Below are 27,879 nucleotides of genomic sequence, written 5' to 3'. Positions count from 1 at the left end.
GCTATTTGGTCAGTGAACCAAGGTTTATTTGCTCGGTGAACCAATGTTTTTGGAGGAATTCTCGATCGTCATGTTTAACAGGCAAAGGACAACTATCATACAGAATGCAGTCAGAAAATTCTCATTAGACATGGCCATGGACCGAAATGAGGTTGACTCCTCTTACAAGAGGATTCTTATAAGCTTTTCAAGGTCTCTGTGACAGCCTCCTCCCTCCTCCAACCAGTAGGGGGGGGGGGGGAAAGAACTCCTTAAGCCCTAGTCGCGCCTAACAGAAAAGTGTATCAAATCATTATTTTGGATACTGAGTAATAGGAGGTCACACAGAGTCATTTGTCTTGAAGTACGCGGGGTGGACAAAAGTATGGGAACATCAAAACAACACCCACTCTCATGGCTAATACGGTGTAGGAAATCCTTTGGCAGCCAAAACAGCTCCAGCCGTCTCGGAATGGATAACACAGGTCTCGTATGGTTTTCAAGGGAATCTTATACCATTCTTCCTGCAAAAGAGTGACAAGCTCAGCTAACGGTGATGGAAGTGGATAGAGATCACGCATCCTTCTCTTAAAGTAGACCACAAAGGCTCAATCATGTTGATATCTGGCGACTTTGGTTGCCAGGACAGGTGCGACAATTCATTCTCGTGTTCACAAAACGGGTCCTAGACGATGTAAGTTGCCTAAAGAGGGGCCTATCGTCTTGGAACCATGATCACCATTGGGTTGGAACAGAGGACCACTATTGGGCAACAAACATTGTACTATGGCATGGACCTGATCAGCCAAAATAGTCGCATAATCCTTGGTAGTAATTCGATCTTGTGGAGAGACCATGGGGCCCATGAAATACCACGATATGTCCGCCCAAATCATCACCGAACCTGCGCCATGTTTCGTTCTATGATGATGAACACGGCCAGAAGATGGAAACAAGACTCATCAAACGAAATGACATTCCTCCATACCTTCATAGTACAGGTTTTATGACTTCGGTACCACGGTTACCTGTTACGGGGCATTTTTATCAGACATCAGTGGTTCAGAAATTCAGTCGCCAAGCAATTCCCAGCTTATGGAGGTTCCTCCGTGTTGTTTTGGTGTTGCCAGGTTTCGCGAGTGCGAAATTCAGTTCCTCGGTGACCTCTGCAGTTCTGTCCCCTTATTTTTCGTCACAATCGCTTCAATGACCATCCGTCACGATCAGTCAACACACACTTCCGTCCGCGTTGTGATTTACTGGGTGATGCTTTTCCGCTTAACCAGTATGCGGTATACTTCTTCGATACGGTGGCTCTTGAAACACTAAACAATTCGGTTTCCGTGGTTGCGGCAACACCCAACATAAGACACCAACAATTTTTCTTCGTTCGACCTGACTTAGCTCCGACATAATGCAGTCACAATTACACAGAACACTATTCTGACCACGATTCCCGGCCGCTGTGACCGAGCGGTTCTAGGCGCTTCAGTCCGGAACCGCGCTGCTGCTACGGTCGTAGGTTCGAATCCTCCCTCGGGCATGGATATGTGTGATGTCCTTAGGTTAGTTAGGTTTAACTAGTTCTAAGTCTACGGGACTGATGACCTCATATGTTAAGTCCCATAGTGCTTATAGCCATTTGAACTACTGCTACTACTACTTCTTCTTCTTCTTCTTCTTCTTCTTTTCTTTTTTTCCTTCCCCACGATGGACACTTGCAACGTACTGAGCACTCTCACAGGTGCTGTTCGTGGTCAAATAGAGTAGCGCAACCTACAGGCTTGGATAGCGTCTGCCTTTATAGTCAGTCATTCATATCTCGCTGTGTTTCCATATTTTTGGCCAACCCCTGTATATACTACTTCACTGCCGATATATTTGTCAGCGGTGGAGGGTCATGTGACGTCTTGGTATCGTTCTACACCTGGACAGCCTCCAAGCGACCAGTAACGATGTGAGGCTAATATATTCAAAACCACGGATAGGAAATGTTCTTGTGTTACGTACCAGTATAGGTGGAAGTGGGAGATAATGGTGTCGCAAACATAGCAGCCAAAGATGAATGCAGGTTCAAAATGGTTGAAATGGCTCTGAGCACTATGGGACTTAACATCTGAAGTCATCAGTCTCTTAGAATTTACAACTACTTAAACCTAACTAACCTAAGGACGTCACACACATCCATGCCCCAGGCAGGACTCGAACCTGCGACCGTAGCGGTCGCGCGTTTCCATACTGGAGCGCCCACAACCGCACCGCCATAACGGCCGGCATGAATGTAGGGATATTTCTATGCAGGTCGACTTTGCAAGAGAAACCGTGAATCAGTCTTGTCATTCAATGCATGGTCCTCATCAACGCTGACAAGGAAACATCATCGACTTGACTTCGTATTTTAAGGAGAAAAAGGCGCACTAGCAAGATATCACTCCCAAAAGTGGATACCAAGCGAAAATAAATACCGAAGTGAAGACAACCGGATAGCTGGGCCAGAGACTTACGAAAAACAGCTGGTTTCAGTTGGCAACAAACAGCTGAAAATCGACAGAAATGGAAGACAATGCTGGGATCTTATGTTGCATGACGACTCAAATTGGCCACATCATCAAGTGACTGAATTCGCTGATGATGATATAGGTTGTAATGGAAGCCGGAGAACCGGCAGTAGCTAAAATAGATTGATATAACAATTTTGCATCAACGTCGGATTTCCAAGCACTCCATCCAGTTGATTCCCACAGACGGAGCGCCCGCGAAGTCGTTGCGGGTATCCATGACTTTCTTTTTTTGCCAGTCGTGGAAAATGTGGTCCATTGTTTGTTCTGATGCTCCGTATTCGCGTGTCATAGGAGCTTCCACACTTATGACGTTCTGCTTTGAGAACCGTTGAGGGAGTTCCACATTTTTCTTGATTGGTTCGCTCCCGAGGGTTGGACGGTCTGATCTGTTTTACCGTTTGATTTCTCCTTTCTTCTCTGAGCTCATACTTCTCTGGAGTGAGTTAGCAATTGTTTACCGAGATCGGTTCTCTATATTTTATTCGGGTACTTAGCAAGTTGTTCAATGTGTCACAAATTGGTAAATCTCGGGATCGTTTGAGCATCGCCCATTCATGTGTTATCGCTTGTTCAAAAATTCAAGTTGTTCTAAGCACTATGGGAGTTAACATCTGAGGTCATCAGTCCCCTAGACTTAGGACTACTTAAACCTAACTAATCTAAGGACATCACACACATCCATGCCCGAGGCAGGATTCGAACCTGCCACCGTAGCGGTCGCGCGGTTCCAGACTGAAGCGCCTAGAACCGCTCGGCCACTCTGGCCGGCCCTTTTTTAAGCCTCTCTTTGTTAAATCAATTATAACCTAAAATATTTTCACTATTTACAGTTTTCAATAAACAAAAAGCCGCTGACGATGGCACAGAGAAGCTGAAATACGTTTGGCTAAAAAGAAAAAGCAGCGTGTTTGCAAAAAGTTGGAACCCATATCCTATAATTAAACAGTCGCTGTAATGACCGACCAACAGGCACAGGAACTCCATCGCACAAACTGACATCTGGCACCTGCACAATACAATGCGTGCGTATTTATACGGTTGCATTCAACATTCTAGCGGCTGCACCGGTTATTAACGTACCAGCGTTTCGCATTTGCAAAGGCTTATCTCGCTTATATTCAATTGTGGTCTTGCACTGTTGATCACCTAAATATGTTACCTAGATAAGTGTATTCCCGAAGTTTCAGTACTCTACATTAATTAATAAGTTTCCTTTAATTTACGTCTATGCTCACAAACTTTTTGTTGACATTATTTATTTATCGTATGGCAATACAGACACATAAGAAACAAACAGACACATCGCTAATACAACAAACGTTAATAATTGCAAACCAACATTACTTTTGTTGACAGATTACCGGTTTCGGTCTGTAATGACCATCATCAGACCTGTTTTATAAAACAAAGTCCTAATGTACTGCAGCCATAGTGGCATCGTCAAATGTTAAATGCAGAATCAGCACCAGCTCGTCATTGGACATTAGGATATTGTTTTATAAAACAGATCTGATGATGGTCATTATAGACCGTAACCGGTAATCTGTTAACGAAAAGTTTGTGACCATAGACGCAAATTAAAGGAAATTTATTGTATACACGGGTCACTGTTTTATTCGCGACAATGTCGTAGCTTGGGAAGCTACATTAATTACTTTTCTTTCGAAAGTAGGCGTTTTTCTTGCGTCGTCGTTTGCAGCGACTGTAAGGTCGGCGCATGAGCAGCAGCCGGCGAACGGCGAGCAACGGGTGCCCAGGTGCTGAGGCGCGCGGGAAATGCGAGGCGGCTGGCCGGGGTACGCCGGTTCGATGCCCCGGGCGGGGCATGCATATGCATGGCGCGCTCGCCTCGCGCCCCTGCGTCCGACGCCGGGCGCGCCTCGCTCCTCGCTCCTCGCTGCTCGCCCGCCGCGGCACGCCGTCGAGCTGCGCGTCATCACGCCGGGTTTCCACTCGCGCGAATTACGTGTGCACCTCCCCACCACTAACCTTACACGGAAGTTGGCGTTTCCGACGGCGAGACTGGAAACGCCACTTACTACAGATGGGTAGTTCGCGAACGAACGGGTCCAAAGGAACGGTTCACCAAGATGAATGAAAGGAACGAGGAACGAATTCCAAGGAACGATCGGTTCATAGTGCACTTCGGTCGCGGCGGTCACTTCGGCAGTTCTCGTTCCAGCCTCGGTCCCGTGCTCGTCTCAGTCTCGGTCTCCCTCGGCCGCACTTGTTGTTCTTCTCATGACCACCTGTCTCAGTTAAACTGCCGACTGCTCCTAGTAAGTTCAGTATCCAGTTCTCCGTTTCGTTCATTGCGCTCGCCTATTTTACGTGTGTTCCAAACTGTTATTCCACTTGGGTCTGGCTATTCAGCGTCCACGACGGGTAATAAAAAAGTATTTTACAGTTACGTAAATTACATAATAATTACGTTGTATGTAATAGGTACGTATTTTCAGGTAACAAAAGGGCATATCAGCTCACTTCCTTATATCGATGAACAGCAGAAGACATACTTATAACAAGGCAAGTGTTTTTGTTATTCGTATATTTTTTGGTTTCATCGACTTGATTTAGCATCTAACTTTCAATAATTTGCTTAATTTTTAGTGTAAGAAAATTCATATAAAACGATTTTCGTGTGTCTTTCATATACAAAACATTACATTCAGGAAGGCTCTAATTATTTTTAAGTTTGGTTGTTTCCAATTTGCATTACCTGCTAGTTTGGTTTCTTTGGAAAAAAAAAGTGGGTTGTGGCTCATTTTGGCTCTGTAAGAAAAGCGGTGCCTCTCCATTTGAAAGGACATAGAATGTCATAAAATCGGATTTACCTATTATCTCAAAAACATTTGTTCAGAAGGAGCTTTCAAACCAAAAACTTTATTACTGCCAACTTTATTATTATTATTATTATTATTATTATTATTATTATTATTATTGCTGCATTAACTTTAATAATGCAACATAAAAACCTAATTTTAACTAAACGTGTGACGCAAGTACGAGAAAACCACATTTTATTTTATGCTTCCAGAAAGTCTCTACTTCGCCTATGAACTCAGAGAGAGCGTGAAGTATATATAGGGTGTAAACGATTATTGTTTACAACGTAGCATAGCTATGTAGTGGGAGTCGAAACGAATAATTCTATACAAGACACCTTGTGGTCTATTAAGTTGGGAAACAGTCACCAACAGGTTTACAAGACTACATGAGCTATAGCCCGTGCGCGTCGCGTGAGATTTTCATGTTCTCTTCTCCAGCTCTCTACACATCGTCATCGATTGTTTCGCAATTGTTGCTTGCATTAGCTTGTTATTTCTTCACTGCCTAATTGTTGCATGTTTGTCTGTTTGTTGTATCTGCTCGTAATGGGCGACACATCGTCCGTAATCGGCGAGCAGTCTGTACTCGGGGCCGGTTTTCCGTGCGCCACCCTATATTACTTCCCTGCGATCAGCCACACAAGGCTACGGTTGGCTAAACGAGAGGTAGTGCAGAATCACAGAAATCACTTCTAAAAGTGTGTAAGAATTCTGTAATGAATAAAAACTCTATACTGCAGGCGGGAGGCAAGTGCCCCCTCTCGGTGCCCTCCATCCTTGAGTCACCTACACTACTAGTGTTCAGTTTGTCATAAGAACCGTATACCAAGCACAAATGAACCGTGAACGAGTAAAAATACACGGTTCCAAAAAAAAAAAAAAAAAAAAAAATCGGTCAGCAGTGAACTAGTTCCCAAGGATGAACGAGTTTGCCCATCTCTACTACTTACGAGGCTTTCAAGATGGTGGCGAGTTAACTTATTCGTACGGGAGTTAACGGGTAATAAGGGGACGTTCGTGCCCCTACTGCATCGTCGGGAGCATACGTCGGCATGAGGTGCAAATCGACGCGACCGCGAACTGGCGGTATCTAAAACTGGCGCCGACGGAGCTGTGGTGCACAACGGGTTATAGAAGACAGGGATGTGTACGGGCAACAGACGTGCAGCTGTTGAGCAATTGAAGGCCCAGATGGGCCGGGAGACTACCGACACTGTTTCCTCAATAACGGTCCATCCAGCATTGTTGTGTATGGACCTTCGCAACAGGCGTGCATGCATGCTCACTGCTGTTCATGGGCAACGAAGGCTGTGTGCAGGGCCCATGGAAAATCAATGCTTCATTGGAAATGTACCCACGAAATGTCTTAATTTTTTCGTGTGCTATCCAGAACTTGCATGCTCTTAAACACGCAGTAGCTGGCCAGTGTGGTCGGGCGCTTCTAGGCGCTTCAGTCTGGAACCGTGCGACCGCTACAGTCGCAGGTTCGAATCCTGCCACGGGCATGGATGTGTCTGATGTCGTTAGGTTACTTAGGTTTAAATAGTCCTAAGTTCTAGGGGACTGATGACCTGAGACGTTTAGTCCCATAGTGCTCAGAGCCATTTGAACCATTTGAAACACGTAGTCAACAAGTGTTAAACTGGTCTGAAATAAACTGAAGCGCCAAAGACACTGGTTTAGGCATGCGTATTCAAATACAGCTAAAAAAACTGAGTGAAAAGATCAACAACGAACTTCAATGGATGTCATGTGACGTCCGCTTCCACCAAATACAACTTACCCGTGAAAAGCTAAGGTCACGAGTTCAAGTCTCGATCCGGCACACAGTTTGCCGGCCGCGGTGGTCTCGCGGTTCTAGGCGCGCAGTCCGGAACCGTGATACTGCTACGGTCGCAGGTTCGAATCCTGCCTCGGGCATGGATGTATGTGATGTCCTTAGGTTGGTTAGGTTTAAGTAGTTCTAAGTTCTAGGGGACTAATGATCACAGCAGTTGAGTCCCATAGTGCTCAGAGCCATTTGAACCATCAAATACAGAAGTATGTAAACAGGATGAAAATGGCGCTGCGGTTGGAAACGCCTATATACGTCAACAGGTGTCTGGCGCCGTTGTTAGATCGGTTATGCTGCTACGATGGCAGGTTATCAAGATTTAAGTGAGTTTGAACGTGGTGTTGTGGTCGGCGCACGAGCGATGGGGCACAGCATCTTGGAGGTAGCCATGAAGGTATTTTCCCGTACGACCATTTGACAAGAGTACACTGACTATCAGTAATCCGGTAAAAACATCAAATCTCCGACATCGCTGCTGCCGCAGAAAGATCCTGCAACGACGGGACCAACGACTACTGAAGATAATTGTTCAGCGTGACAGAAGTGCAACTCTTCCGCAAATTGCTACAGATTTCAGTGCCGGGGCATCAATAAGTGTCAGGGTGCAAACCATTCCACAAAACATCATCGATATGGGCTTTCGGAGCCGAAGGCCCACTCGTGTACCTTTGATGACTGCACGACACAAAGCTTTACGCCTCGTCTGGGCCCGTCAACACCGACATAGGACTGTTGATGGCTCGAAACATGTTGCATGGTCGAACGAATCACGTTTTTAATTGTATCGAGCGGATGGACGAGTACGGGTATGGAGACAACCTCACGAATCCATGGACTCTTCATGTCAGCAGAGGACTGTTAACGCTGGTGGACGCTCTGTAATGGTGTGGGGCGTGTGCAGTTGGAGTCACATGGGACCCCTGATACTTCTAGATACGGCACTGACAGGTTTTTCGTACGTAAGCATGCTGTCTGATCACCTTCATCCATTCATGTCCATCGTGCATTCCGACGAACTTGGGAAATTCCAGCAGGACAAAGCGACACCCCGCACGTCCAGAATTTTATAGAGTGGCTCCAGGAATACTCTTCTGAGTTTAAACAGTTGCGCTGGCGGCCAAACTCCCCAGATATGAACATTACTGAGCATACCTGGGTTGCTTTGCAACGTACTGTTTAGAAGAGATCTCCATCTCCTCTACCGTTGCGGATTTATGGACAGCCCTGAAGGACTCAAGGTGTTAGTTACCTCCAGCACTACTTAAAACATTAGTCTTGTCCAGCCACGTGGTGTAGTGGGACTTCTGTGTGCTCGCGGGGCCCTACACGATATTAGGCAGGTGTACCAGTTTCTTTGGCTCCTCAGTGCAGTTATACGCTCCCCGCCGGAGACGACTGAGGCAGTCGTAAGACCTGCAGTGTCACGTGATGTGACGTATGTACCACAGCCTGTCTTTCTCGTGGGCCTCGGTCTGAACACCGCTTAGTTTCGACGTCAACGTGCGAGAACCACTCACAGACGGCAGATGGAAGTATTAGTACCGGAGGATGTATAAACCGTGTCGAAGGACGCGAAAAAACAGCGCGGTCGTTGTAGTGCGGAAAGGAAGCCAGTTATGTGACGCCCGGGAGAGCATGGTCGTTGGCTTTCGGGCCAATGGTGCAAACAATTTCCGAAACGACTATGTTTCTGAACTGTTCGCGTCTCGTCATGGTTAAAGTATACCTTGCATGGAAAATTGGCGGTATCCAAAACCGGCATCGAGGTAACTGTGGCCACAACAGGCTATAGATGACAGTTGTGAACGACGGCTGCGAAGAATAGACGTGCAACTGTTGACCAACTGGCCGCCCAGATGGACCAAGAAGCTACCAACAGTGACTCCTCAATGCGGTCCGACGAACGTGTTGTGTATGGACGTCCGCAATAGGCGTCTGGTTTATACGAGGGTTGTTTGAAAAGTCTGTATAAAAATATAAATTACTTATGTGTCTTGGATAAACCTTTTTTTTAATTTTTCGACATAGTCTCCTTTTAGACTTATACACTTCGTTCAGCGCTGTTCTAATTTGTTAATCCCTTCCGAACTGTAGGAATTGTCCAAGTCTGCAAAATAGCTATTAGTTGCTGCAATCACCTCCTCGTTTGAATAAAATCTTTGTCCCACCAGCCATTTCTTCAAATTGGGGATCAAATAGTAGTCCGAGGGAGTCAAGTCTGGAGAATAGGGGGGATGTGAAACGAATTGGAATCCTATTTCCATTAATTTTGCGACCACAACTGCTGAGGTGTGTGCTGGTGCATTGTCGTGATGCAAATCGATTTTTTTGCGGTGCAATCGCCGGCGTTTTTCTTGCAGCTCGGTTTTCAAACGGTCCAGTAACGATAAATAATATGCACCTGTAATAGTTTTACCCTTTTCCAGGTAGTCGATGAGGATTATCCCTTGCGAATCCCAAAAGACAGTCGCCATTACGTTGCCGGCCGAGAGGTTCTAGGCACTTCAGCCCGGAACTGCGCTGCTGCTACGGTCGCAGGTTCGAATCCTGCCTCGGGCGTGGAAGTGTGTACTGTCCTTAGGTTAGTTAGGTTTAAATAGTTCTAAGTCAAGGGGACTGGTGACCTCAGATGTTAAGTCCCATAGTGCTCAGAACCATTTGAATCATTTTTGAACTTTTTTCCCGAATATGTCGCAAATTCCGAGGGCATGGTTAGGTAGGAACCTAATAGTACAGCTGAAACTGCTGCGAGTGAAATGAAAACCAATAATATTCACTTTCTTCGAGAATGAATCATTCACCTTGCTTGGAGTGTACGCTGATATCAAACCTTCTGGCAGATTGAAACTGTTTGGCGAACCGAGAATCGAACTCGGAATCTTTGCCTTTCGTGGGCACTGCTCAATCGACTGAGCTACCCAAGCATGACTCACGACCCTTCCTCAAAGCGCGGAACTAAAGTTCTGAGGACGGGTCGGGAGTTGTGTTTGCATAGCTCAGTCTATTGAGGGTTTGGCCGTGAAAGGCAAAGTTCCCGAGTCCGGGGTCTTAGCCCGGTACACAGCTTTAATCTGCCAGGAAGTGTGATTCATACTCTTGCTTCTCATAAATATTTTGGCTGTTCATTTCTGAATAGGTCACTATTTCCGATGGTGTGATTAGGCACGAACCTGTTAGTACAGCTGAAATTGCACCACTCCAAACGCAGCCATTAATGTTGTGGTGTTAACGGCAGCTACGATGGTTTGGTAAATACCCAAGTGCGTCTGCTGCTAGTGACTGATCAGTGGTGCGTCGTGACACAATGTTGTAGGGAGTCCGTTACTTGTTCACGGAAGGGAGACGCAGATGCACAGGGCTCACATACGATGGCTTGGTGCACAATACGGCAATCGTCCCTTGTGGTGATCACACTAGTACGAGTCCCCTCGTTTTCCCCTGGACACTGCACGATTCGGCCAGCCATCCAAACGAAGACCCTCGATGTGGCCCCTTTCGAACTCTGACAGCTGTTGTTTACGGTGCCTCTCACAAGTGCTGAAGATCTCTGTGTCCTGCACAGTGACCGTTCAATGTCAGGTTTTTCATGCCCCTTGTATGTCCTATCAGACCTCGTAACAACACAAAACGCGAACAGCAGAAATGCTCTCTGGTGGCCGTACTACCTGTCACAGAGAATTGCAATTCTTGATCATTTGCGTACCCGTCGGTTGTGTAGGGCCTACTTGTAGAAAGCTACAGGCTGACTCAAGAAGGACTTTACACCTAGGGGATGATATTGAAATTTATTGAGATAACTTATAGAATCGGTAGATGTGTCATTTTGTAGCAAATAACCTCAAGTTTCACATACAAGTCTCTGGTTCGATGTGATTATCATTTGTGATGTGGCAATTTACCATTTGTGATGTGGCAAACATCACCCCTGTAATCAATTTCTTCCCACATTCGTTGCAGCAAATCGCTCTTAATTCTCCAACTGCAACGTAGATTCGATTTTTCAGGTTTGCTAAATCGTTTGGTAAAGGGGGTACATTCACACGGTCTTTAATAAGACCCCAGAGGTAGAGATCCGGTGGTGTCAAGTATTGGGAGCGAGATGGCCATGCGATTGGCCCTTCACGGGCAACCCACCAGCCTTGGAAGCGATTATCGAAGAAATTTCAAACTTGGGGGAACTGAGGCGGTGCTAGTAGTAAAACATTGTATATCTCTCATCTTCATCGATTGTGGAATTAAAAGTTTTCAAGCGCATCCAGATGCACAATGCCAGTTCAAGTAGCCATTTTAACTGTGCACTACTCTGGCGCTCCTGGTGACGAAATGGGGTACTCAAGCACTACGTAAATCAAACTTGAGGGTTCTGCTACAAAATGACACATCTACCGATTGTGTAAATTAACTCAGTAAATTTCTATATCATCCAAAAGCTCTAAATTCCTTTTTGACTCACTCTATTTATTGACACCTGCCCATTTCTTCTGGTGCAGATGTAAAGTTGAAACGTGCGAAGCCAGAGCGGCTCGACCAGTCACGTGGCGAGCGCTGCCGCTAGAGTGCTGACTCTCGCAAAATTCTCGATACTGCTTGGATGTCGCGTCTCGTCGTCCCGCCTGTATTCCTAGGCTTGGCGCGTAGAGGGCCAGGTGCGAAGCTACAGTGCAGCGCGGCACGCCATACCGTGCGCCCCCGGCTGCTCGACTCTCGAGTACTACACTCGGTCGGGTTTTTGCGGCGCGGCGCTCCATTCATCTTGAGGAGCTCCGTTTTTCCGCGGCGTGGCGCGGGAGGCGCCCCCTGAATTATTTATGTGCGCGGCCGAGCTTTGCATGTCGCCGGTCGCCGCGGCTCGCGGCCTCGCATTCTCAAGCCGCAACGCGCCGAATCGGTAATGGCAGCTCAAGCGAATGCAGCGGCGCCGCCCGTAATGGCCGGCAGAGGCGCTGCATTCCGCGCCCCTGTGAGCGCTGCTGCGAAAGCGATGGTGGCGGTGACTGCTGTACACTGCAGGGGTGAAACTCGTATAGCGATTTCCGGTACCACGACGTTGGTTCGCTGCCAGGCCACTAGGAGCGCTGCAAGTTCACGTGGGTGAATGAAATGGAAACGGGGCTTTTGTTCCTCAGCTCCAACAGTTGGGCGACCGGATTCCCGCTCCTACTATTGTTGGTTGGGGCTATTAGGAGTGGGGAGAGCTGGCCGCTACCAGACGGTAAGGATCACGAGGCACACGCGCAGTAGCAGGTAGCGCCGCTACCGTAATAATGAAAGCAAAAAGTGCTTAGAAGCCCGCAGTTGCCATAACGTAGTACTGAGTTGGATAGACGTCGACACGTCAATTATAGGCATAAAACTTGTTTTCTGGTAGTATTTATTTTGTCACTGATCTTCCGTGGTCTCTTGGCTCCTCGTATCATTGTAAACCCCAGTTCCTACAAGCACTCCAGGAGAGATTCGACAGTTGTTTCAGCAACAATTGGGCCGGAGATGACTCTGGAGTAGCAGTAATATTTACCACCGATCCTACCAGCAGCAGTACACGACAAATAGCTGATGTTGATGCTGGTACACTATGTGATCAAAAGTATCCGGACACCAGGCTGAAAATGATTTACAAGTTCGTTGTGCCCTCCATCGGTAATGCTGGAATTCGATATGGTGTTGGCCCACCCTTAGCCTTGATGACAGCTTCCACTCTAGCAGGCATACGTTCAACCAGGTGCTGGAAAGCTTCTTGGGAAATGGCAGCCCATTCTTCACGGAGTGCTGCACTAAGGAGAGGTATCGATGTTGGTCGGTGAGGCCTGGCACGAAGTAGGCGTTCCAAAACATCCCAAAGGTGTGCTTCAGGTAAGGACTCTGGTGCTCGAACCTGTTGAAAGATGCAATCGCCATCCCCGAATTGCTCTTCAACTGTGGGAAGCAAGAAGGTGTTTAAAACATCAATGTAGGCATGCTTCAAAATGCAAGCTGTAAACTGATGTTGTTCCAACTCTAAATCTACCATTCTCCCGTGCTGATTTAGGACTTAATAAAGAGACTAATATTCTAAGAAATATTTGTGCACAAAAACGAAGCTACCATAAATAAGTTTTACAGCTAAATATAATACCAGCTAACGAAGAAATTACTTCTAGATAAAACGTTAACAGTAAAAACTAACTCTGCTTTGGATGCGACAATGAGCGTTCATGCCAACAATTAGAAACTACAAAAACAGAAATAAAAGATCTGAACCAAAATGATTCTCTCTCTTGATGTAGCGCTAAGTCATTGAAATGAAAACATGTTCAATATCAGATTCAGTGCTCTTTTTCTGATTGGTTATGAAAGAACAGTGTACTAACTGGTCAGAAGTAACTACAAAGGCTGCACTGTAAACGTTGCCTACCTGATAAAGCGCTAGGTTTTGTCAGAGACGCATTAAAATATCTTCTCCCCATTAGGATTACTATTAAAAATAATACTCAGGTAATTTAGCATTCCGCCAGGTTTCATTCTCTTAACTCTTACTGTTTTGAAAACTTAATCAAAGCAACAAACAAAATTTTAAAAAAGGTGCAGTTTGGAGGCTTTACATAAGCTTTTCAAGACCATAGAAAAACAGCCTAACTAATAAACGGGTAATAAAAGTAATGATACTACACTAAAACCTTGAAAATCTCGATTACATTCATACTTGGGTATGAGTTAAACATGTGTGCGCCGTTCGCCTATAAGCTTCAATGCAGTGTGATGTGGCGAGAGGGTTCACAGTGACGTCACAACTCAAGCCCGCCTGCGTGTGACCCTTACCGTGCATTCATTCTCATATCCCCGCTTCCAACAGCTTCACTCACGATCATAGTTGCCAACCGTAGGAACATGTACCTTCGTATCGGAACTTTTGGCTCTTTTTTCCAACATGCAGAGACGGATTTCCGATCCCTCTGTAAAATTTAGAGACTTTCTGCCCAAGAAAAAAAAAATTAAAAAATAAGAAATTAAAACTGAAAAAGTTGCAATAGTGTACAAATTTTAAACATTGTTTACGTCTGTCTCCATTGGGTACGGGAAGTTACCCTCAGGGATGAAAGGATTTTAGTCACAGTCTGGAGAGGGTGAGTGACAGAGAAAATACTGACGCATTTGTTGCTTAGCGCTCCTCTGACGATGAGCTGTTGCCTCCCAAGGTAGCGCAGCTCAAATTGCCGAGCAAAATAATAGATGCATAGCAGACCACTTGCACAATGAGGCAACGTCCGCACACGAGACCGCTCATGCCTACGTGTTTTCTTTTACTGTTTTGTGCGCTTGCCCTTTTGTTCCAGTGCGTCAGCGATTGCGCACGAGGAAAGACCGCTTCTTGTGGACATACCTTTACTTTGTCAAGTGCTTACTGCTTCACCACGAGCTGTACGTTATTGGAGTAGATGCGCAATGGGACTCGAAACTGGTGGTGTGAAAACATAAAAAAAAGTCTGCAAAACACGGCTATCACTTTCTTATTTACCTCACCTAATGAGACTGATAGACAACTACAGATGTGCATGAACGTCTCCGTAAAGCGCTTTTATGAAACAGTGATAGGTGCGTAATTTCGATAACAGCAAGCGTTTGGAAAGAATCAAGAGCTGCATTAGTTATTAGAGCAGCGGAACGTCTTGAGAGTCTTGGCAATGGTACTGATTTCAGCGCTTATCCTGCACCTATTTTGTTTTATCATTACACAAAAAATGTCAGCTTCAAGACGCAAGTTTTTGCTTCTTCAAATAAGCCTTTCGGCTTTCACATTATGATAATCTGAAGATTGGGACTTTGCGAAACGCTGAAACTAGCCATTTGAAGAAATAAAAATTTGCATCTGGAAGCTGACTTCCTTTCTTTGTATAATGCGAAACTTGTATTTCCCACCCTCGCCCCCCCCCCCCCCCCCCCGACCCATGTCACTGCGCTCCCCAAATACACATATAAAAAATTACAAACAAAAACGAGTCTTTTCTTTTCAGACTCCTCTAGTGGAGAATAACTGGAAATGATGCGTCATTTCCAAAAGAAAAACTACATTTCGCTGCGTCTGCGGACGCCTTTCTTACACCTTGTTTACTGAGGGAAACTAAGCACTTTCAGCGTGCTTTAACTTTGGCGACACTAGTTGCATGAGTTTTGAAGTTGTGTGTGTTCGTAGAGTGTAGACAAACTGAAATATGAAGTGAGGAACGGAGAATAATGTTCGCTTTTTGGATATCTATGCTTTGCGTAGGTGTTTGTGGGATTTCAGTGATGATTATAAAAATAAGCAACATATTGCTGGCGCTGAGACCGTCATGCGCGATCATAACATAGATGATTTGACAGTATCTAAGATGCAGGGCAAAATTTATTGAGTTAGGAGCACATACACAATTAAGAAAAATACAAGCAAGTGTAATTCTAGCTGTGGCAACGCTCTCGTCTACAAGACTAACATCCCATCGTTCTAGTTGGCCAACTCTTTGTTAAGGAATGTTGTTGACGGGAGGGAAGGCTATAAAAATTAAAGAAGCTGCATTCTTTATTCAATATTCATCGTTTAAAACGTCGCTGCAGTGTTCCCCATTCACATATGTTAGAATTTGGAAATAATGCCACTGTACAGATCTATCGTCAAGAGGGTAGTTTGCAAACCATCCTCTTCTCAATGCAGCCTGTTTCGAATCATTATTGTTAATTATTATTAATTAATATTTGCTGCTGATAATTTTAAAATTATTGGTGTTAATGAAAAAGCGTCATCACCAAATGCAAACGTATCTTATAGCACGCCGAGTGTTCTCGATTGTAATGTACGCAATATAATATGTAATTTCAGTTCTGGCGACAGTGCTTCATGCATTACAGTACCTTCATTCCTTATCGCATAACTAACTCTATTTAGAAGAAACGTGAACAGTTCGGGTGACATTCTAAGATAATTAGAAGAACTTCTTGGCTCTTCCGTTATAAATTATTACAGCGAGGAGCAACCGAGCTGACGTCTTTTCTTGATCCAGTCACGAAACGGAACACGTTTCTTATTTTTTTTCTTATGTAGCGAACCACACAACAAACTTTAACTCCATCACAACTCGTGCGACGTGCAGCTCCCAAAATTTTCATTTCAGACACGACTCAGGGACCCACGAAACGACGAAACTGAGGTGTATACTGGTGTCGCCGTGTCTACGGTCATATATGAAACTACTTGTGTGCAAGTCATTCCACGCAACGAGTGGCGCAACCCAATGCCGTCGTGTAAACTAGGCTGTAGGAAGCACGAAATGTTGTACTGCCGCACTTGGCTTAGAGCAAGCTTTCCAAATAACACAGTGAATATTTTTTTATTTGAAAACCGTCCAGTGTACAAAGCTGTTAATAAAGGCGAAATGTTATTTCCCAATACGTGATTCTTGTTTTCTTTGGTCGTCAGTCTAGAATTATTTTGCGTCCGTATGGATTCTCAAGGTCTACGCAGCGACTTTTCACATGCCGTGTAGGGACATGGTCGAAAATGAGTTGGTAACACTGCTCACGATGTCGGTGCCTGCGCAAATCATAATTATTAAATTTCTCCCTCGTGAAGGAGTTCAAACGACGGAAATTCTGTGATCAACCACTGTCAAGGAAGCATGTGTTTGCCTGGCACAAAGAGTTAGGAAGGAAGAGAACGTGAGGAACATCCGCAACACGATCGCCCTCCTCGGACCATAATTACAAACGAAAAGATTCGTGCGGTTCGAGACAGTCTTGAAGGCAATCGACGGTCGAGGGTATCAGGAATTGCGGAACAGGTCGGAATAAGTTATGGGAACACTCAAGCGATCGTCACAAACGACCCACAATTCCGTAACGCGTGTTCCGGATGGGTCCCTCGCCTTTTCGGAAGTTGAGATGTTTGGAGGACTGCCAGAAGCGTACAGCAAGGTTTCCGAAAGAAGGCTATGCAATTTTTAGTCGGATCGTCACCTGCAACGAAACGTGGGTACACCGCTTCACTCCAGAATCCAAACAAGCCAGTAAGGGGAGAGAGCCCCAATGAAAGCCAAGACTCCACTGTCAGTTGCTGAGAATTCTTTCGGATTATATGGCCGTGGGCCATGGAACTCTTCTATCCCTAACGTTTCGTCCAAGGCTGCGCTACTCATGGTTGTGGTGAGTCTTGCCGATTGACGAGTCGGACGTCGAAGAGCGGCCTAAATACTGTGGAAAGTGGGCGTGGTCTGGATTTCACGTGATAGCAGAGATAAACCTTGTCAAAGATAAAATGTAACTATCGATCATAGTACCTCAAAGATAAAAACTTCTCATCGATTCTGTAGCGCCACTGTCCATATATCGCTTAGTTTCATGGCTTCTTCTTTTCTGTTAAAATTATCCCTATGTTTATATATTTCGATGGCTTCTCTACATAATAGTTCGTCATAGTACATAAAACTTCAGTTTCCGAAAATTTCACTACGTGATCACCTAACTGAAGAGCATGCTCCCCACGGCTGATTTGTCTGTTTTCCCTAGTCGGCAAAGACTTTTATGTTCCTTCAACCGTGTATTCATACTTCTCTTTTTAGTTCCAATGTAGACCTTACCAAACGTACACGGAATCTTGTATACACCACTTGCAGACAAAGGGGGACGTTTATCCTTAACGGAACGAAGGAAATGTCGTTCGAGGAAGCAAAGATCATTCAAGCAAAAAGTATTGTAAACGTGGGGTGAAATGGAACCATGAGCATGTCTTCAAATTAGATACTGTGAAACAGATCTTGTCTACTGAAAGCTCTTTGCTTTCCATGTTTCTAGAGGTGGCAGCTTGGCTCTAAAGAAGAAAAGAAGGTCCAGAAAATATGGGCTCTAAACATGCATAGGCTAAGAGCTATGGACACTTGATTATCTTAGCTACTTGGAAACACATCTCTCCTACTTGACAAATGCTCATAGCTCTTAAGGCACGTAGTTTAGACCCCATGTTCACTAGTAAATTTTTTAAAAAAAATTTGGTCCATACTACATCCTACCAACACATGGAAGACAAAGATATTGTGGTAGCAGAGATTTGTTTCACAGTATGGAAGATAAAGAAGTACTCATAGCTCGTAATGTGTTTATTAGACATTTTTGCTTCGAATGACCGTTCGTGTTATATCCTTGGATACTGAACGTTCTTCTAGCAACACCCGGTAGAAAATCTTTGCGAAACTAGAATACAGTTTAGCACACACTTAAGTCAACGTAAGAATTCCTTTGTCTGCAGTGTTAGCCATTCCCACACCTATCAGAATATTTCACGACGTGATTACACATTGCGAGAGCTACTCGAAAAGTGAGGTTTAATTTGACAAACATAGTTTTCACCTGTGCATGCTTGTATGGCAAACTCGTGCTAGTACAGAGAGATCCCGTGCAAAAGTATCATAATTTTGCAAACGATATGTGTAATTAACTTGACCCAGAGCTTTTAGGAGATTAACACAAGCCGGCCGCGGTGGTCTCGCGGTTCTAGGCGCGCAGTCCGGAACCGTGCGGCTGCTACGGTCGCAGGTTCGAATCCTGCCTCGGGCAGGGATGTGTGTGATGTCCTTAGGTTAGTTAGGTTTAAGTAGTTCTAAGTTCTAGGGGACTAATGATCACAGCAGTTGAGTCCCATAGTGCTCAGAGCCATTTGAATCATTTTTTAGATTAACACAAGGGAATTTCATTCTATAGTATGTGTAACAGGGTTGTATGTATGTATGTATGTATGTTTCTTATCACCTGCCTGACTTCTGCGATATCATGTTGTACACTTCCGTACGTTCAATGGTGTACGTTGAATGGAGCAATAAAGACACAGTACAATACAATTTGTTTACGAAAATGTCGCAGCTCAGGCGTGCTATTTTTTTTGTTATCAGAGAAGAAGGGATGGACACCTCTAATTTTAGGTTTTTTCTGCACTTTATTACATTACCGAGTCTCTGTTTTAATTAATAATTCTTCAGTAGCACTGCAAAATGGCTTTCTGGAATGCCAGAATGAACGTGCCGCGAAAAACTTGGCGGTTGACGCCCTGCTATGGGTTTTGTTGATACTTACACTGCAAATTGTTTTCCGAATTCTATTTTGATTTGACGATGGTAGTAGCCGTAACGACGTAATAAATAAACAACGGTTTTATTCACAAAGCGCTGTGGGCTGCAGAGTGCTGAATTGTTGTGCAATGTGATTTGTTTGATGTGGAGAAAACCACAAATCGTCCTTTACATACAATTTGAGTAAACGGCAATAAGCGGACAGGCGTATGGTGAGGGGAGCCCTAACTGACTGTTGCTTTTGTTTTAGATGGCGAGTTCCTGTTCGTGGACCCGGACAGCAAGCTGTCCAAGTACGCGCCCAAACACTGGAAGTCTTCACATGGACACGTGAGTACCATCAGCTCACCCTTCATCTTGCTGGGCTCAAGTCTTCCTCAGATACCTTGTGCTCAGATGCAAGCACTTGCTTAAAAGCTTTATTGCGTTGCTGTGCGTTCGTGTTGGCCATTATTTTTGTTATATTCTAAGGGAATCAAAAGAATAGGGTGAGAATGAATGCAAACAAGGCCGAATACGTCGTAGTTGCTGACAATGCGTATCACTTACAGTTGCCTTCTAAGTTTTTACATAAAAAGAAAGTAAAACCATTATTTTGACACGAATTATGTTATTGTTCCTCAAATCAATTATCTTGAAACTTTATACACGTTTGCATGCATTCGAATCAATTCTAGAGAAAAAAAATTTTTTCGTCGTGATGTTGGTGCTTCAAAACATGGCTTTGACTGATTCAACAGCTCCTTCAGGTAACAAAATTTGCTGTCCACATCTTTTTCGTTCGACGTAAAGAAACAAAAAGAAGTCGTTAGGTGATAAATCACGTGACATAATTAATATTTTGCCCCGTGAAATAATTAATTGAAGGAGTTGGCAGACGAAAGTGCTAACCCACAAGACCGTAATTTTCACGTCTCGCACCATACGTATCGGTTAGATTCGAAGAACATAAATACAGTAAGGCAAAACATTTTTTATAATAGACACTACTCGTCAGCGGCACAAATGCAATTACTTGTTAACAGCGTGCTGTGAATTCGAATACACAATCCACTATGTGATCAAAAATATCCGGACACCAATTGGTGGACAACAATACTGTGTCCCCTTCCCCTTTATTATGGCATGAATTCTGCCAGACCAGAGACGCTTCCAACAGGGTGTCTCAATGTTTGTGGAGGAGATAGCAGCCTATTTTTCCTCAAGAGCAGAAACCATAGAAGGTAACGATTTTGGACGCTGCAGTCTAGAGCGAAGTCGATGTTCTGACACAGTCCTAGGTATTCCACTGGGTGACTATTTGACCACACTTCTTGCATACAAGATTCCGTGTAAGTGTGGTAAGGTCTACATTGGAACTAAAAAGAGAAGTATGAATACACGGTTGAAGGAACATAAGAGTCTTTGCCGAATAGGGAAAACAGACAAATCAGCCGTGGGGATCATGCTCCAGCTTTCCTCCTCTCCGGTTCTGAATTACCCGTTTGAGTTTTTTCAGAGTTTCACAGTACCTGTCAGTGTTAATTGTGGCCCCAGCGATTCAGCTCCGACGACGAGGTGAAAGAAGAGGTTCATAACTTTCTAAACAGCATGGCGGGGAGCTGGTATGACATGGGCATACAAAAACTTCCACAGCGTCTACAAAAATGCATAGACAGAAATGATGATTATGTCGAAAAATAGCTAAATGTTCAATCTGTAAACTGATGTAAACCATTGTAGAAATACAGGTCTATGTGCTTATATAAAAAAGAGACCTTATTTTTGGGATTACTCTTGTAGCAGCATGACACCGCCTGCAGAGTCTCTCCTGGGCTCGTGATCATATCGTGACGACAGGAAAACCGTGGCCTAGTCACGAGGCCATGGCTCCAACTTGTCAACAATGCCTGTGGCAGCTGGTGGTGGCATAATCACCATTTCTGTCGATGCATTTTTGTAGACGCTGTGGCAGTTTTTGTATGCCCATGTAGCCTGTGTTTACGTGGAATGGATTGGATCCTGTGGTTCAACTGAACTGATCATTGACTGGAAGTGATTGTGTTCGGCTATTTGGAGACCATTTGCAGCTTTTCATGGAAATCATATCCCCAGACGACGATGGAATTTTTATCGATGACAAAGCGCCATGTCACTGAAAAACATTTGTTCGCGATTGGTTTGAAGAACATTGAGGACAGTTCTAGTGAATGAGTCGGCCATCCAGATTGTCTGATAGTAATCCCATCGAAAAGTTAAGGGACATAATCTAGAGGTCAGTTCGTGTACAAAATCCTGCGCTGGCAACACTTTCGCTAGTATGGAGAGCTGTAGAAGCAGTGTGGCTCAATATTCCCGCAGGGAACTTAAACGATTTGTTTGGTTCGTGTCACGTCGAGCTGCTGCATTTGTCATCTAAGCGTGTGGCATATAAGAAAAAGCAGCAGGTTGTTAGTGTTAGTTGGGCTTACCAGTGTGGTTACAAATTAGCCCACCGCGAGTGTGGAGGTGGGTGGGTGCAGTGACCAGCAGGTCAGACCCCTTTCAAGCAGGCTGAACAATGGTTGAATGGTAGGCCCCCCGCCTGCGAACGCGCAATCAATTAGCGACGGCCAATTAGACTAGAGTGCGCGCGGTGCTTGCCGGGATAGCGAAGCGCGCGAGGCCGGCGCTGTTTTGCTGGACGCGGCTCGTCTGATCGCAGTCCGTGCAACTAACTCCGACTTAGCCCATTTTCAAACACACTCCACCCTGAGAAAGAAATTTCGTGTTTAACCAAATTATTCACGCAGAAGGATCGTACAAATATACCGTCGTTCGACTACCGCACAGACACTGTATGGAGGACATAGTAATAGGCGTCCCTGGAGTAAAGAAGCAACTGAAAAGGTTGAAAACAAAGTGGCAAGTTACGTATGAAATTCCATTTCGGTTTTACAAAGAGCGTTCTACGGCATTTGTCCCTTACTTAGCTTGCATTTATCGCGAATCTCTCATCCAGAGCGAAGTCCCAAGCGACTGGAAAAAAGTGCAGGGGACTCGTGTATACGGGGTGAACATTAGTAACACCGACAATCTGCAGGGACCGATTCTTGTCATGGACTCCCTCTTTCTTTCCAAACTCCGTAGCGACTGCCCCAAGTCGCTGGGACACTAGCTCCTCCAAGAGAGAAAATATAGCGAGGAATCTTGTCTTATCACAGCCCGAGGGCTATCTTCACCAAAGAACTATTTTACTCGATACAAAGTACACGCTACACTGATTGGGGGTGGCTATGTCCTTTCTTTCGGAGGTGCCTGATCTCAAATATCGTGGGAGGAAGCCTCTGTTGTTTGCCGAAGGAAAGGGAAGGGGTGCGTAATAAAATGAGTATGTCGGTCCGTCAAACGTGTTCGGATCGTAGAAAAGAAGAGGCTTAGAGATTAATCTCCCATCGACATCGAGGTCATTAGCGACCGACCACATGTTCAGATGCGTAAGGATGCCGCCTATGCCATTTTCTGAGCATTAACCGTAGATTAAGGGAAACCACACAAAAGCTAAATCCGAATGGCTGCCCCGATAATGACTTTAACGACTTACCGCTGCCCCATATATTTCGGTGTGATCGCTTGGTGTAACTAGTACCTCGCTTTTCAGGTTCGTATTAGTGTCCAGAACATAGTTTTAACACATCGTATACTGCCTCTGCCTCATTCAGCAGAACTAGAAAGTGGACTGATCTCATGCCCCACTTAGGGTTAGCACGTCCAAAAACGGAAAAGCCAGATTTGGCGTTGTACGAGGGTGGTCCAGAAAGTTAGTTCCAATCGCTCGCGAAATGGACACCACAGGGAACACCCGATGAAGCTTTGCAGAGATGTGTTGGGTACTGTCTCTAGTATGACTGTCGATCGCATCAAGACGCTCTTTTCAGTTGTGAGCGCACTGTGAGCGAGTAAAGGTGCCTAGAACAACGATCCGCCAAGTAGGAGGGCCTGTTGAGAGGCTTCGCCTTAATGAATGCAGCCCACCTAACACAACTGCTACGCACTTCCTTCTTCATGGCAATTCTCAGCCACACTCTGCTGCAGGGGCAGTGATGACGCTCCTGCAACCTTTTCGATTGGAAGTGTTCGATCATCCACAACACAGTCCTAATTGGCTCGTCCTGAGTATCATCTCGGTTCACATGAAACGCTGGATGCGGTGACAACACTTGGGCGCAGGCTACGCTCCGTAGACCAGCGCAGAGAATTATCGGAAAGCAAAGGCGACTGCCTTCTATGACGATGGTATAACGCTCCGACAAATGTCCTAAATCGGAGCGGCGACAATGTAGAGAAGTATCTGGAAAGTGTAGCTAACTCTTGCAAATAAAATGTTTCTGATTTTCACTGTGGTTTCCATTTAGCGAGCGATCGGAACTTACTTTCTGGACAACCCTCGTATTTTGCCGGGCAAATAGGGAGGATTGGATATTTTCAATCGTTTATTAATAATAAGTGACAGTCAGTTTTTTGCGAGATCAACCTTAAAGATGCTTCAACTAAAAAACACTAACAGCAATAATATCGTAGCAATTCGCATATCAGTTGAGTGAGTACCTAGTCTTCTTAATTGCTCTCTCTGCTCTGTTAGTATTGTGTCAAAATAAACTAAAAATTATTCATTTAACTAAATAAACAAGCATCTATTCTTCTGGGACGGAAAACGAATAGTCAGTAACTTTGGTCATTTCAGTTAGACTCATAAAGAAATAACAATAATATGTTTTTAAATATTAACATTTCTCATTTAAGCCCACTTCTGTCAATTTCAGTAATTTCGCATAAAATTCTTCATTCATCCTTATACCCCACCCGTACGTCGTTAGTTTGAAAAAGGCCTTAATTGTAAGTTCTCAACTTCATCGATAAAAAGCCTAAGAAAGGCCGGACTTGTGTAAAGAGTAATTGGTCGAACATGACCGTAAAAAGCCGACTCCAGGCAACCCTAATTCGACTCGAAATACTGTGAACCTAAATTAAGATCATTTACAGTGTTTCAGGAGGGTTTTAAAACAGAATTCACCAGCTGCGACATAGTCACGTATATGAACAGTGGTCCAATACTGTTAAATGTTTTTTATTCCAGTCTTTGATCACAATACCAGTTCTTTCGACCATGAACCGGTTTCAGTCAGTAATGGCCATCCTGACTGAAACCGATCATCGTCGAAAGAAATGATGTTGTGATCAAAGACTGGAACAAAAAAAAAAAAAAAAAAAAAACACATTTAAAACAGAATTAACAAAACCTTTATTTTCATAATTTCCTGTAACCATCTCGGATTTTTCTGTTATGGAAAGGCTTTATGAAGCTAAATTATTGATTGTTGAATAAAAAAAAAGCAGCGATATTGAAGTGCCACCAAAATGCGATAAAATTGAATCATTTGCATCTGACTGCGGTCACAAAACACTTTTTGACTCAAAATGACTTCGAGGACGTGCCTGATACGGTCTGATCTTCAGCCATAATAGTTGTAGAAAATTGTCTCCTATGTCTACAGGAAATACCTCTTAAAGCTTTTCACTAATGAGCCCATCGATACGTTTGACTTAAAAGCGAAGTCAAGCTTCTTTACAAAACATATTTTACAGCAATTGCAGCAAATGAATGACAAAAGCGTCTTGTAACTGTTTCGTTATTCTCCCCCTGGAGAAAGAATGCAAGAATATTTCGTTGTTAGCTTCATTGCTAAGTTCTTTCTCGAAGCTATTGTTTTAATGGAAGTTACAAAATCATAACTGTGGCGCAGACGTATCATTAGAATGAATTTCTATCTCTTTGCTGTAACTTGATATACCGGTATTACAAAACTAAAACTCTGAAAATGCCGCGCATGTTGAGCAATGCTCGGAACATTCTGGCATCCGGCTGAGGCTTGCGCGCTAGAAGGTCACGGCCGTCTCTGAAATTAATTAGCGTAGCCGTTGATTGTAGTGCTCTCGGGCTGTATACTCGCTAAACCAGCAAGCCGTCCTCGTCTCTACCTACTGTTACTGCACGACTGATTCCAAGCAACAGAAATCTTCGGAATGCGTGATAATGTTTCTGTTGTTGTATTTCGAGCTATTCATTTCGACCTTAATCTGCAATTAATAATAACGATACTTAGACCGTAGCTCTTTAAAGAAAATGTAGAAGCATGTTTGACAATAAGAAAAATTAGAAGTGACAACGAAACAACGTCTCGGACCAATGATGGGTGGTACAGCGTGAATTATACCTTCTCTCCAGATTCTTTGCTTATTTGGTGTAGTGTGATATGCAAGTTCTTCTAGCAGTGCAACACAAGTCGAAAAAAAAGCAGTTTTCTTGACTTCCGTTGTACGTTCCTGCAATAGACGTACGCCAGTCGTTGGTCATAAATTTTTCTGATTGAATTAAAAACGATTTCCTACGTGAAGGTTTAGTACCTATTTGAAAAACCTTGAAGGATCATGAATCCCAAATATATACGCGTGTAAAAATATGAAACTTTTATTTTTTAAGCAGTGTTGCATTGCATGACATTTATTACTTGCAATTTGTCTGATTTTACAGGGTTTGGACGGCAATGGAAGACCCTCTCTCGTGTTGTACTTCAGAGTCCAGTTCTACGTGGACAGTCCATTGTTGCTCAGGTAATTAAACCTTATAAAATAAATGAGTTGAGTTGGCAGTATTTTAGACATTAAACGCTGTTTATAAAACATGTTCGATCCCATCAACGAAACTGCTCAGAGATGTTGGCTGAGTCAGGGTTAGGAATATTGCACGGAGCATACATCCGTATTAAAAGTAAATGATCCGAAGTGAAGTTGCGTAGATTCTTAGGACTGGTTTTGGACATAACCTTGGACAGAATGTATTAAAAAGGTTCAAATGGCTCTGAGCACTATGAGACTTAACATCTATGAGGCTTAACATCTATGGTCATCAGTCCCCTAGAACTTAGAACTACTTAAACCTAACTAACCTAAGGACATCACACAACACCCAGTCATCACGAGGCAGCGAAAATCCCAGACACCTCTGGGAATCAAACCCGGGAACCCGGGCGCAGGAAGCGAGAACGCTACCGCACGACAACGACCGGACTGTGTAACATACCAATGAATGTAGAGTTATAGACATATTTTCCAGTGACGTAAGAGACTGTGATCTCAGGTTTGTAGCCCGTGACAGTTTTGTCATAATTACAGAAACACCTTATTGAATATCTAAGATTCCTGTTCTCAACGTGAAAAGTGGCAACGTGCTTTGTTGGGTTTTTAGGGGGAAGAGACCAAACTGTGAGGTCATCGGTCTCATCGGATAAGGGAAGAAAGTCGGCCATGCCCTTTCAAAGGAACCATCCCGGCATTTGCCTAGAGCGATTTAGGGAAATCACGAAAAACGTAAATCAGGATGGCCGGACGCGGGATAGAACCGTCGTCCTCCCGAGTGCAAGTCCAGTGTGCTAACCACTGCGCCCCCTCGCTTGGTAACGTGCTTTGTAAACAGGTCTCAGTTCCGATGCCCCATGATAAATATATATTTATTTAGCTAGCAATACTGTGTAGGTAATAAATAACAACTATTTGAAATAACTGAGGACGCAACAAATTTTTCAAGGTAGCGTCTTTCCTAATTATTTTACTGTGTTAAATTTAGGTCAAGTAAGCACAAGTCGTTTATAGTAGTTCGACAATAATTGGAATTATTAATGTAATCTCATCTAGCTTCTAGCTACTTAACTTTCTTAATGTAGACCTTGACTTATTTCACATCCATGGAGTTTCTCTTTCAGAAAGAGATCTACTGGACTCCGTGAATGGATGAATGATTGAATGAACAGCAATAAGAAATTAATGCACCATCTAATACTATTTCATTTCTTGTATATTTCATCCATACTAGACAAAATTAATGTGATTGAGAAAGGATGTTAAAATAATAAGAGATAAAGAATGTTTTGTGTTATATTTTAGATGATGTAATGGTGAGACGCAGGTGTGCATTCAACTCATATCATGTTCTCTAAATCTTATCACACATAAAAGCTCTTGAGAATGTGGAACTATTTATAGCTTATTCGTTTTTCAATAACACTTTTCTGGGTGTTTGACTGTCATTGTGTTGTAATACTGACTGCTTTTCAACCACTGTTGACAGTGGGCAGAACATTAGTTAATACCATGGAGCTAGAAAATGTTTTACTGAATGCTAATTATGGACGCATACACTTGTATCTAACTGTATGGAATTTGTGATTAAGAGGGCAACAAATTAGTTTCTTAGATACTTAGTGGGAAGTCTGTGACCTTTACAATTGTACTTAGAGATCATATGTTATAAAGGAGGAAAACTGGAAAACTCATAATGTAAACTGTAGAATATGGAGCATGAAGTATGTATCCCACACCCAAGGAGTTACCCCACTGTCAAAAAGCATTTTATGCAGTCCCAAAGCATGCTAAGATAGGTCAGACAGAATGACCAACCTTGTGACCAATTTCCTTATTGTAACATGTGCAAAAATAATTATTACTGTACCATACTTCTTTTATTATGATAGAAGAGGTAAACAATCTAATTTCCAGTTATTTCAAGTGAAAGAATGCAACCTGGGGTATTGAAAATA

At 43.9% G+C, this 27,879-nt stretch overlaps 1 protein-coding gene across 2 annotated transcripts in view; it reads left to right on the top strand.

Annotated features, from left to right (window-relative positions):
* Window positions 1-27,879, top strand: part of LOC126277890 (protein expanded) — a 443,551-nt gene that overhangs the window by 365,311 nt on the left and 50,361 nt on the right. For both annotated transcript variants that reach the window (XM_049977441.1, XM_049977442.1), the window contains exons 5-6: window positions 19,518-19,597; window positions 25,818-25,897. In XM_049977441.1, the coding sequence (XP_049833398.1) occupies window positions 19,518-19,597; window positions 25,818-25,897 (160 nt within the window). The remainder of the gene's footprint in view (window positions 1-19,517; window positions 19,598-25,817; window positions 25,898-27,879) is intronic.

This window comes from Schistocerca gregaria, chromosome 6, assembly GCF_023897955.1.
Source record: "Schistocerca gregaria isolate iqSchGreg1 chromosome 6, iqSchGreg1.2, whole genome shotgun sequence".
Taxonomy (NCBI): domain Eukaryota; kingdom Metazoa; phylum Arthropoda; class Insecta; order Orthoptera; family Acrididae; genus Schistocerca; species Schistocerca gregaria.
This window is presented reverse-complemented; position numbering and strand designations above follow the sequence as displayed.